The 13,312-nt window shown below is 36.8% G+C and overlaps 1 protein-coding gene across 1 annotated transcript in view; it reads right to left on the bottom strand.

The window, feature by feature from the left end:
* MYO3A (myosin IIIA) overlaps nucleotides 1–13,312 on the bottom strand; it is a 171,400-nt gene that overhangs the window by 51,810 nt on the left and 106,278 nt on the right. The window contains exons 19-20 of the mRNA XM_081552969.1: nucleotides 10,691–10,901; nucleotides 8,832–8,979 (exon numbers count right to left, since the gene is read on the bottom strand). Coding sequence (XP_081409095.1) covers nucleotides 8,832–8,979; nucleotides 10,691–10,901 — 359 coding nt within the window. The remainder of the gene's footprint in view (nucleotides 1–8,831; nucleotides 8,980–10,690; nucleotides 10,902–13,312) is intronic.

Genomic DNA, 13,312 nt, shown 5'->3' with positions numbered 1-13,312 from the left:
CAGTAAAATGATTATGCCTGAAACAACATATTATGTATTCTTATAGCTGTTATGATCTCAAAACATTGTTGTTTTTAAGTATATGTGGAGATATGTAGCCCATATAACTATTCAGAAAGTCCTCTGTTATGCCCTGTATATTAAAAATACCTTCAAAGAGGATGAGTAGTGTTTCTTTTTTTTTTTTAATATTTATTTATTTATTTGGCTGTGCTGGGTCTTAATTGTGGCACGTGGGATCTAGTTCCCCAACTAGGTATTGAACCCAGGTCCCCTGCACAGAAAGCACAGAGTCTTAGCCACTGGACCACCAGGGAAGTCCCCAGTAGAGTTATTAACTACAGTCAAGCTGAGCTGTTTAGCATATAAAATCCCTACTCTGTTGAGGTGCCCCAAATTCCTTTTGAAAAAGGGATCATTTTAAATATTTATCAAGGAGAAAGGAAGTGAGAATCTGTGTTTGTTAGAAAACTTCATGCCTGGGATAAGATTTCCTTGTTTTGCAATGAATTTTGAGTGTGAGGTGTGGACGGACAGGGTAGAAAGAAAGTCTATGGAAGATGCATCCACAGCTATGGCCTAAACCACAAGCTTAAATATTTTGGGTCAAAATGTCACCCCAGGAGAGATTCGAGATTACTACACTGTCCTCAGACTCACACAGCAGCGTGGAAGGGTGGTTACCATTAACAGATAGAGCCATGTATATTTAGGGGTAGGTGGGACTGGGGAAGGTAGAAATAAAGATGAAAAAGGTAGAGCTCCTGTCCTCTGCATGAGTGGTAGGTCGCTTCAGTTATGTCCGACTCTCTGCGACCCTATGGACTGTAGCCTGCCAGGCTCCTCTGTCCATGGGGTTCTCCGGGCAAGAATAGAGACGTGGAATGGGTAGCCATGTCCTCCTCCAGGGGATCTTCCTGACCCAGGGATTGAACCCACATCTCCTGAGGCTCCTGCACTGCAGGAAGATTCTCTACCACTGAGCCATCCAGGCCCTTAGGGCACAGGAAGAATGCTCCCTGCCTTTCCATTTCAACCTTTAAGTTACATCCTAGGACTCCTCTGTTTTTGCTATATTCTCTTTTCCAGTTGTTGCATCTACGAGGTCTATATCCTTCCTGTTAGGGAGTCTCTACACTGTCCCACTGTCACAGTCTCTGTCACCTCTGCTGCCACCTGCCTCAGTGCTACTATTCTCTTCACTTTCCTTCCTTCCTGATTTAGGTTGATTCTCCTTGGCCTTTCATGTGAAAATACTCTTTCTCTCTCTCTCTTTTTCCTCCCTTCCTTCCTCTCTCCCTCCTTTCTTCTTCCTTTCTTTCAATGAGATGGAGCATGTTTTCTTCTGTATGAGAGAATACTTTGTTAGGTTTCTGGTTCTTTTCAACTTTATTTGTTAATGAGAAGATGCTTGGATGGCTATCAGACACCTGGACTCAGTCCTGGCTTTGTTTAATCAGCCTGTAACATTGGGCAAGTCGCAGGGAGTCATTTGTATCTATGAACTGTATAAATGATCTACTTAGGTTTCTTCTGGTTTTAACATTTCAAAATGTTGACACTGCCTGAATGTGTTGTAAAACTTAATAGATAACTGAATGTGTTGTTGACAGCACATTTGCAGGGGGAAAGAGGCCACACATATACATTTATTCCCTGGTGTCTGTCTTTTAGTAAAAGAATTCTTACGTACCAACTGCTCATATGAGTGTACATATTTATGAAAATGTTGCCCATGTGGAAAAAAACCATTGAGAAGTTATTCATTCTAAGAGAGAATGAAAACCTTTATAGGTTGAAAATCTGTGATTTTGGGTGTTATCAGTACTCGAGGTGAATTAAGTACGTTTATTACAGTGAAAAAAGAAATTTTGCCACTTTTTATGCTGAACTAATTTCAAACTAACAGAAAAGTGGCAAGAACAGTACAAAGAACTTCTATGTATCCTTTACCTCAGTTCCTCAATTTCCAGCCTTTTACTGCATTTGCTTTATCATTTGCTCTCTTTCTCTCTATATATATTATTTTTAGTAATAATATTTTACTGAAATAATTTTTTAAAAAACTAAAAATGAAGAAAGCAAAGTAGCAAATATGCACACTGTAAAAATCTAAATAAAATTTATGACTGGAAATATATTTCTTTCAGTATTTTCTATTCAAAGCTGATATCAATGGTCCTGCTCATTTTTACATTAATGTTTATAGCAAGCCAAAGGGAATATTGATCATCATTAATTTGAGATGACATAGGTCTTTAATTCAGAATTTGACAAGTAACCTAATGAGGCAGTATTTTGGATAATTCCTAATAAAATATATATATATATTACATTTTACATATATTTCCCTGGTAGGTCAGACAGTAAAGAATCTGCCTGCAACGTAGGAGACCAGAGTTTGATCCCTGGGTTGAAAGATCCCCTAGAGAAGGGAATGGCATACCACTCCAGTATTCCTATATGGAAAATTCCATGGACAGAGGAGCCAGGCTACAGTGTATGGAGTTGCAAAGAGTCAGACACGACTGAGACTAACACACACACGATGAATTTTGTAGACAGGAGATTTAAATGATGTTCCATAGAACAGCTCCTTTTTTTTCTGAAAAAAAGAGCTATACAATATATTTTGAAATGGAAAGTTTTATCTAGTCACTTTTTGTATATGGTACCTATCCTTGAAAAGTGTTTAAAAGCCATAAAGGACTTAACAAATTTATATTTCATTGACAGGCACTGGTTTAGGGTAAGGAGACATTTCATTTAGGAATTGAGACATGTAGTTTTCTATACACCAGGATCTCTTTCACCTTAAACTATTTCTCCTTTACTGTCATGTTTCAGTCTTCACCAAAAAATGTTTTTCAGTTTGTCAATACTGTGCTCTACCCTCACATTAGAAAACTATAGTAGCTGTATACAGATCTATGCTCCTAACTGTATATCTCATTCAATATTATTTTTAATCATAATTAAAATATTTTTTAAATATTATCAAATTATCAAAATAAGTACCACAAATACCCACATCACATTCAGGGTGTTGACCCACTTCCTTGATGGAAGAGAAACAGTGTGCATCATGGGTGTTGAGTGAGGGGTGGAGAGGACCAGGAGTCCAGAAAGCAGCCTGTGAGAGCCAGAGGGAAAAGGCAGCTTGCTCACAGCCAGGAGAGGCTTCAGGGATGCGCCACGTGCATCCACTCATTTCGGTACCAGGTTCCATACTTAGGGCTTCCCTAGTGGCTCAGATGGTAAAGAATCTGCCTGCAATGCAGGAGACCTGGGTTCAATCCCTCAGTTGGGAAGATCCCCTGGAGAAGGGAATGGCAACCCACTCCAGTATTCTTGCCCAGAGAATTCCATGGACAGAGGAGCCTGGCAGGCTACAGTCAATGGGGTCGCAAAGAGCTGGACACGACTGAGTGACGTGTGAGTGTGTGTGTGTGTGTGTGTTTGTGCACGCGCATGTGTGTTCCATACTCAGTAGGTGAGAAGTTTAAGGAACATCTGGTGTGATCTCAAACAGTAGCCGAAAATTTGGCCAACCATTTATAAAGGAAAATTTATTGTATACCAAAGGTTTCTTCACTGTACAGGCTGTCAAGGCTGATAAGGAAAATGCCCATAAAATGGCCTTTATCCCTTGGAGAGCACACAGAATACAAATGCCACTACCATTGTACACACATGGTACAACAGGAGAAAAAGCTGGATATAAAATAAAAATTCACACTTTGCAAGCAAAACAATCTGAAACATATAAAGGGTTTATTTTTTATCAGACAATTGATTCTTTTTACTTTATGATGCTAAAAAAAGTGGAAAGTGTAGATACTATATAATTGAATGAATTTTTGTTCTTTGCAATTGCCACAAATTATGTGTTGGAGCCCACATCCAAATCCTCAAAAGCTTTATACTTTAGAATATGAACAGCTGGAGATAAAATTCATACACATCACATTCTGAGATAAGTCAGTTATTGCAGTTATTGCTTTCATTATGTGCTGTAAATAGCTTCCTGCTTATAAAATGACTTCTGACATTTAATTTTAAACCCATGGGTGCATATATGAATCACACATGTATATTATATATATAATCCTATCCTTTAGAGAAACAACTATTAATAGCTCACTTTAAAAACCAATTCTAGTTTGGTTAATAGTCAGAAAAATGTGCTAATGGATCAGAAAGCTTATCCCCATCAACAGGCATATGAGGAAGTAGAATCAATCTTCAGGATTCTAGAACAATGCTTTGGAGCATCACACAAGACTTCTGAGTCTAAAGAACAATGGCATTTATTCCAATCCAAACTCATGCCCATGGGGGACTAATCCATGGTTGATATTCATTCTCTTTAACTTGAATTGTAAACTTCTAGGAAACAGACTTCATTTCTTTTTGTCTGTACCACAATGATTACACCACAGTGCACAATTAAAAGGAAAAAACCCATCACCACAGCACCAGTCTGACTCTGACTTGAAGAGAACTCCAAGCTTTCTGTCACTCTTTGCCTACTGTTGAGCTCCCTTCCACATGGCAGAAAATCAGAAAATAAGCAAAAACAAACCCCAAAGAAGCAAAATCTTGGCTACAAATTACCGTGGAGACTCAGTGTGAGGGGTATTACGAAAAGCTGCCCCCCTTAGTAGAAATGTTCTCTTTATCTGTGGTAGCTAATACATACAGCTACATAAGCATTTCTCAGTTATAAATTTTGCCTTCACAGGGGAGTGACAGAATGAAAGGAAAAAAAAAAAAACCCAATCAGGTGCACCCACACGTTAAAATCAACAGAATCCCTGACTACTCTTGAGTCCACCAGATCACAGATTCTCTGACCTGGTCACTCAGCTGCCAATGTTTGGTCTGTAAGATCACGAAGTAGGAATTCTCGGGTCCTTACCCCATGAAGGCACTTGAAAGGATTGGGAATGGACTTAATTCTTCCAAGTGTTTTGCATAATCCTGGATCTTAGTCACATTTTTAATTTGCTGGAGCAATTTTGAGTTGATTTTGTCTTGAAAGCCTCTCAAGGATATTTTTTAAAAAGTCATATAGAGGAGTTTCATTTGTTGCAAGCCCAAACACAAAATAATTACAAGCATTAGGATGATAAATGAAATTCAAGGCTATCAGTCAGTGAACCATAAACTAACATTCTATTAAAAGTGAAAAGCAAATAATTGTTGAAGGACATGTACATTGGGTTAAAGGCTAGTTCCAATAACATCAGGTTCTAAGCTTAATCCCTCAAAGAGAAGAATAAGAGAAGCCTACCAACACACATTATTAATTAATTAAACAGACAGGAAATGCATGAAGATGTACCAGATCCTATGAAGCAGGTAATCTGAATAGATTCCTATCAAAAAGTCCAAATCAACCACCCCCGCCCCCGTCACAAGTTTACTTGTTTCAATTTCTGGTTAGCATTGATGCTGTGAACACTGTGAATCATTAAAGCAAGATGATATTGATTTAATAAATATTCATTGAGCATTTGCTCTACATCAGGCTCTGAAGATATAAAAAGAATTAATACATTAAATTTAATGCCATAAAAAAAATACATTTGAATCGGTTCTACTGAGATGGATGAAACTGGAGCCCATTATACAGAGTGAAGTAAGCCAGAAAGAAAAACAACAATACAGTATACTAATGCATATATATGGAATTTGAAAGATGGCAACGATAACCCTATATGCGAGACAGAATAAGAGCCACAGATGCATAGAACAATTTTATGGACTCTGAGGGAGAAGGTGAGGGTGGGACGTTCTGGGAGAATAGCATTGAAACATGTATATTATCATATGTGAGGCAGAGCACCGTTCCATGTTCGATGCATGGGACGGGGGCTCGGGGCCGGGGCAATGGGAAGACCTGGAGGGATGGGATGGGGAGGGAGGTGGGTGGGGGGTCCAGGAGGGGGAACACATGTAGACCCATGGCTGATTCATGTCAATGTATGGCAGAAACTATTACAATATTGTAAAGTAATTAGGCCCCAACTAAAATAAATAAATTTATAAAAAAAAAAAAAGAATTAATACATAATTGCTCAAGGAGCTTTCAGCCTAGTGAAAGAGAGCAAAAACGAAAACCAAATATTGTGCTGTCAAATGTCATGTTTTTACTGGAGCATAAAGGAGGAAGGAGCAAGAAAAGTCTCACTGGGGACTTCCTTGGAGGTCCAGTGGCTAAGACTCCACACTCCCAGTGCAGGGGGCCTGGGTTCCATCCCTGTTCAGGGAACTAGATCCCACATGTTGCAACTGAGAGTTTACATATCACAACTAAAGTTCTTGAATGCCGCAACTAAAATAGATCCTGCTGCAACTAAGACTTGGCTCGGTCAAATAAATACTAAAAAAAAAAATTTAAGCCTCACTGTTTTTTTTGGATTTCATGAATAAGAAATGAAATGTAAGATAACATTTCTGACTTGAGTAAGCTGTGGTTAGAGAGGCCATTCTCTGAGAAAGAATATAAGTGGGAGGGAAAGATGAATTCAATTTTGGATCAAGTTCTGGAATTTGTCCTTACAGGAGGAGGATCAGAGAGGCATGGGGTTACAGATGGGGACTGCAGCATCTCTAGCACATAGAGAGTAGCTGAAGTATTGGAAATAGATTCTTTCCTAGTGAATATGGGACTTCCCATATTACCATGTAAAGCATCTGCTTACAATGCAGGACACCCGGGTTCAATCCCTGGGTTGGGAAGATCTCCTGGAGAAGGAAATGGAAACCCACTCCAGTACTCTTGCCTGGAAAATCCCATAGATGGAGGAGCCTGGTAGGCTACAGTCCATGGAATCGCAAAGAGTCGGACACGACTGAGCGTTGTGTTTTTTTTTTCCTTTTCTTTCTTTCTAGTGAATATGAGAAGATACCAAGGATAGAACTCTTTGGGAGCTAGCATTTAGGGCAGTAATTCTCAGCCTTGGCTGTACTCAGTTGGACTAGACTGGGAACATTTAAAAAATTAGTGATAGCTCAGTCTCATTCAGAGACATCTGACTTAAATAGACTGGGACAGAATCTGGGCACTGGAATTTTACCCGGGTGATTCTAATATGCAGCCAGGGTTAAGAACCACTGATGTATGGGTTGGTGCAGGAAAAATGAAAAAAAGGAAATCATCAAAGAGGAAGAGAAAGAGAAAGCATGTTAGGGATACCCAAAACAGGGTTTTCCAGAAATAAGAATCTGTCAGCAGGGTTGAAGATATAGAAAGACCAATAATGTGGAGACTACAATGTTTCTGATTTTAGTGACTGATGAGATTAAGAAGAGTCATTCCTACACAGTAGTCAGATGCTATGGACTCAATGTACCCAGGTGGGGAAGAAATCAATATATTACAGTGAATGTTGAATATGCTTTCATGGACCTTGATTGTGAAGGGAAGAGAGAGGGCCATAGCTACAGATATAAGCAGGCTGAAAAAAGGTTTTGTGTTTAAAGATTTCAAAAGATTTCATTGTATAACTAAGCTAAAGGATGGCACTAACGGAGAGGCATAGAGAAGCAGTGAAAGGAAGAGGGTGAGAGAAACAAGAATCTGGGGTAGATGAGAGCAGTGCAAATAGAGATAAAATCTTAAATTCTTGCCCCTTTTATTAAAAAAAACTTTTTATTTTGTATTGGGGTAGAGCTGATTAACAATGTTAGGACAGTTTCAGGTAAACTGTGGAGAAATTCAGCTCCAAGAAATGTCACAATCTAAACATTTTTTGTGCAACCACTGTTTTCAAAACGTGATTTCAAAGTAAATTTGCAATAAAGCTAAGTATTTTGAATTAAAAAAATCCACGTACCTCTAATTTATTTCAAATTTAAACAAAAACTTCAATTGTAAGTTGAACACACAACCATATAACAGTAAACACACAACAATATAGTATTACTTAAAGGAAAAATGATATGCTAAATGATATAAAATATGACTATTTCTTTTAGGCTTGATTAAATAATTTTAATACTACATTTTTGCCAAATGCAGTTAAAGTAACACTCTGATTTTTGAAGCTGAATCATAAATTACTTATTGTACTCTGACAAAATTACCATCTCATGGCGTTTACATCAAATCCATTATCTTGTGTTATGTTGCCTAGCAACTGGAATTCTGAAGTTTAATGCATTTTAGGTGGGTATTTAAATTCCAAACAGAATTTCAGCTTTGCAGTCTACAGAAAGAAATCCCTAGACACATCTGCTTACTTAAATTTCCAAATTTCCTTTGTTTGTAATGGCTCAGATATGCTAAGTTTTGGAGAAGAGTCCAGCGATTTTTGGTGGAGCACATTCAACATCAAATATCAAGACATACTAAATGCATACCAGCTTTTTAGCTTGTTTTTATTTTTACTAGGAGCACGGCGGCTAAGTCACCTCAGTCGTGTCCGACTCTGTGCGACCCCATAGATGGCAGCCCAGCAGGCTCCGCCGTCCCTGGGATTCTCTAGGCAAGAACACTGGAGTGGGTTGCCATTTCCTTCTCCAATGCATGAAAGTGAAAAGTGAAAGTGAAGTCGCTCAGTCATGTCCAACTCTTAGCGACCCCATGGACTGCAGCCTACCAGGCTCCTCCATCCATGGAATTTTCCAGGCAAGAGTACTGGAGTGGGGTGCCATTGCCTTCTCCGACTAGGAGCACGGAGCAAAGGAAATCTTTTTGTAGTCTTTACTGAATGTTTCAGGCTTTAAATCTATGATTTAGATCCCCCTTCATTGTACAATTCTTCACAGAACACACATACTGTATGCATGTATACTATATATAACAAAGCATCTCAACTCACCTGTTCCCAGGCGAACACGTGTTGGTTGAAATAAAACTGAATTTGTTCATTTGCAATGTTAATGCACAGCTGCTCAAAGGAATTTTTTTTGAAATTTTCAAAGCCAAATATATCCAGAATGCCAATGCTTAGTTCATCACCATTGCCACTGGAAAATTAAAGAGGTATTATTTTGAGCTTTTATTTACTTTCTTAGGAGGTAATAGAAAGCAAGTATCAAAAAAAAAAAAAAGAAAGCAAGGTATCTCTGAGTCACTTTTGTGATTTAGCTAAGAAACTATGTATTATTAGAACACAGAGTGAAAATTTTCTTAATTGAAAAAGTTTCCCTCCATAGAACGTAAAGTAGCTAGCATTCATTTTAAGATGTAGACAGTACAATATTTTCCCTGTACTTCATAAACTATTTCCATGCTATCTTGAATACTTAAACAAAATAACCTTTTTTGCCCTATAGGTTTGTAAACAAAAAACCACAGCCCTGAGTGAGTCATGAATCACAGGGAAAACCTACCAAGCACTCAGAATACAGCATGAATATGTTCAATAAAAGCCGTACCAGAAAAGCAAAAACTCTGTGAAAGAGCATTTTGTGTCTCATTTTAGGACAATTAAAATGTCCTGCTAAAAATATTTTACTTATTTTAAAGAACAGTTATTTGTTTTTGAATTATTCACTTGTCATTTTTAATATGGAACACACAGTAACCTGGAGAAAGTTATAAATATATATTAATTTATTTTATAATGCAATACTTTAAAATACAGTTAAATACTATTTTTCAATTCAATATTCCAGATGTGTTCTTTCCCCTGCTCCTTCGCAAAGGTTTTCTCTGTTCGTTGATTTTGAGGGACAGATAGTCAAGAATGTTATTCCTCCATGTTCTTAAGTCCCTTGAACAGTTTGAATGATATGATGTGGTATGTATTGTAATGGAAAAATAACAATGAATTGCAGGCCTGAAATGTGTATAAAATGGTCTTTTATGCATAGTAAGCACGTGTGAATGAGACGATCTTAAGGTAGAAATCCATCTTGTTCTTCATATACCAATTTCTAAAGATTGCATGATTTACAGAATAAAGCTGTGGATGTAAACGTAAAGATATATCTCTGCATAATTCCTGGTCGTATAGACAGGCCATAGACTTACCTTATATTTTACATCGGTTATGGTCACATAATACTACTGCTTGTACCTTGCTCTATCACTTACTAGTTATCTAGAGCATTTCTGAACCAAATTTCATTGGAGGTCATATGTACCCTTGCTGGGTTAAAATATGAATAGAAGGTTTTCCAGGACTTTCCTGGTAGTCTACTGGTTAAGACTCTGCACTTTCAGTGCAGGGGGGCTCAGGTTCAATCTCTGGTTGGGGAACAAAGATCCCACATGCTGTGCAGTGCAGCCAAAAATAAATAAATAAGATAATAAATAAAAAAGAAAAGAAAGCTTTCTTTTGCCTTGAAGATTTAATTCAACCCCTCAACATAAAGAACTGCTGAACAGACATTCTCTGCAAGTATAAAATGGTATATGTGCTTCACAGTACACCTTTTAATTAAAAGAACATGTAAAATGATAGTAAGAAGTCACACTAAAAAAATCACTTTCTATTACGTTTATTCACATTGCTACAGTTTTTGTTCCAGCAGTTCTAAAAGTTTTACAGCCACATGGTGCAGTGAAGTGGTACCATTAGAAAATAAAGCAGATCTACTAGAAATACAACTTTAATAATTAAATGATACTAGTTAGAAACATCTTCAAAGGAACTCATAGAAAAATCAGTAAATTAGAAAACAGATTTACATCAGTTGACATTTGGGGAGCATGTTCTATAAAGATTTTTACCTGGGCGATGCATCGTGCTTCAGTAAGCTATTAATGCGGTTGACTATCCAACTGAATAAGCGTCCATATAAAGTTTTAGCCATCGCATCCCTGACGTCAGTAGCCTTCTCTACAGTGTTGGGTCGTATGATGGTTTCTCCTCTAGTGACCACACAGTGGGAGGTGAGAGCTTCTTGCAGCTCATCTGCTTGAATGCAAAGCAAAGAAGCAGCTAAAAATAAATAAATAAACAGAGGTGTTGTTAGAAGACTTTATGACAATGAAGTCAGTCCCCAGAAAATGAAAATGTCTTGATTCACCTTCTTTAAATGACATGAAATAAGCATGTGAGTGTTTTATAATATAAAAAGAAGCTACTCTTCAATAAGAGTTCTATGCCTCTTCCTGATTATCTTTCTCCATTTATCTTGACTGGTTGGTTGCAGGCTGTTGTATAACATAGCACAACCCAAACCAAACTGACTGACAGAGCAACCAACTGCACAAGCCAGTGGTTGTTTAGGTTACGTCAAACATAATTTCACTAAGTTATGTTAATTAATTTAAAAACATAATGAAAACTTCTGTATCATTTGAATATGATTATACAGACACATTTTCAAAATACAGAAATTAATTGAGAGGTTACCTAAACTTAAAGGATATATGCAAACAAATGTCTTTTAAGTAACGTTTACAATAAAGAAACAAAGGAGCATAAAATATCTTAACATCCATACATTTTTGTCATACTACTTATCAGTTACATATGTCAATGACTAAAGTTTGTTAAAACTTGCTGCCTGAATATTTAATACTTAATGATAATTAAATATCAGAGAAATTTTAAATGAATAATACTTAAACTCAGTGAACAAAACTTATCCTTAACCAAACTATTATATGACAGATAAGCTAATTTCTCCAATGAGTTGTTCTCCTTTTAAAATATTTTGAATATTTTAAATTTACTTTTAGCACTTGGGAAAAGATATTTCTTGACTACGTGGCTAAAATTGTTCAGCCTTATTTAAACAAAATATTTTTTTCACATTGAATAAGTAATATTGGCTCGATGCAGAAATCCCTACCTTCAAAGAAAACATTCTGTGTTTCTTTTCTTTTGAGCATGTTTATTGCCACTATTCTGCACATACATTTTATATTAATATCTTAAGCATTTCCAATTTTGTTGAATAGTATTTGCTAGCATCATTTTATTTTGCTGCATAATATTCTAACATATATCATAATGTATCAATTTTAAAATTGTTGGATGCTTAGGTTGTTCCCATATGTTCACAGTTGTAAAGAATGTGAGGATAAATATTTTGGGCATGAATCTGTGTTCCTGTCTTGTATTATTTTCTTAGCATAAACTGCCTAAATTTAGCAGTTGGTTCAGAGTATATAAACACATTCAAACCTTTTGAGATATGCTATTGCTCTTCAAAAACTCTGAACCAACTATACTCCCATCAGTTAAATGAAAGAAAATAAATTCAACACAAAGTCATGGACTCCAGAGATTACTATTTTTAAAAATAATGTTTTCTTCTTTCTATTTGTGTTTAGTTCCTAGAAAAGCTGAATAGTTTCTTCTTTTCATATTTTTATTAGTGACTTGTGGTTCTTATTTTGGAAACTGCCTCCTTTTTCATTGACACATTCATCTCTTCCTAACCAATTTATAAGTTTAAAGAGAATAATGCTTTGATATATACAGTGCAAGTATTTTTCCTCATTTTTCATCTGCATTGCAATTTATTTTCCTGCTTTTAGGGTGAAACTTTTAATTTTTATGTAGTCAAATATCTACTTAAAACTTATATGTGATCTTCTCACATAAATTCCTTCAAGTCTTTTCTCATCTCAGGATTATATAAGTGCATTTTGTCCTGTAATTTATATATTTATTTGCATTTATATTGATACACATTTGGAAATCACTTTGGTATGTGGTGTATGAGAAGGATTCAAACCCCTCATCTTTCAAATGGTCAGCCAGTTGCCTGTCCCTACAACACTGATTCCCTAGTGATTTGTAATGTCTTTCCTGGTAATTCTACTTAGCTCTGTTTCTGATTAAGGTCTCTTACTTTGACTGGTATGTCTATTTCTATTCCTCCATTATTCATTCATTTGACCTGTTTATCTACTGAGCATCTACTACATGCCATGCATTTTACTTGGGGATACACTGATAAGTAGAACACCTTGTAAGGCAAAATTCTCATCTTGATGGTCTTCATCCAGAGGAAATGAGAAGCTAGTCAAGAAGTACAAGTGGGAAGATGGAGGAGGGGAAAGGAATGGGCAAGGAGTGGGAGAGGGAGACTGAGAGATCCCATGAGTACATGTGGTAAGTGATTTCTGAATGAACTGTGAAGAACAGCCTGGAAAAGTTCAGGAATTAAGGTGGAATAAACCACTGGGTGGTCATTCAGTTCAGGTGAGAGGTGATGTGTCTTGGATGAGAATAATGATGATGGAGATAAAAAGAAGAGGCCATATTTGAGAGAGAGTTACAGGAGAGAAAGGGCAAAACTGGTGCCTGATTGAAACCATGCACCTGTAAAACCATCCAGAGACACAGCCTTCATTTGCAGATAATTCCTTGTATCTTTAATTATAAATCATTTT

This window comes from Giraffa tippelskirchi, chromosome 13 (genome assembly GCF_054371585.1).
Source record: "Giraffa tippelskirchi isolate mGirTip1 chromosome 13, T2T-mGirTip1v1.2.pri, whole genome shotgun sequence".
Lineage (NCBI taxonomy): Eukaryota > Metazoa > Chordata > Mammalia > Artiodactyla > Giraffidae > Giraffa > Giraffa tippelskirchi.
The sequence above is the reverse complement of the archived record's forward strand: the minus strand, read 5'-3'. Positions and strand labels throughout refer to the sequence as shown.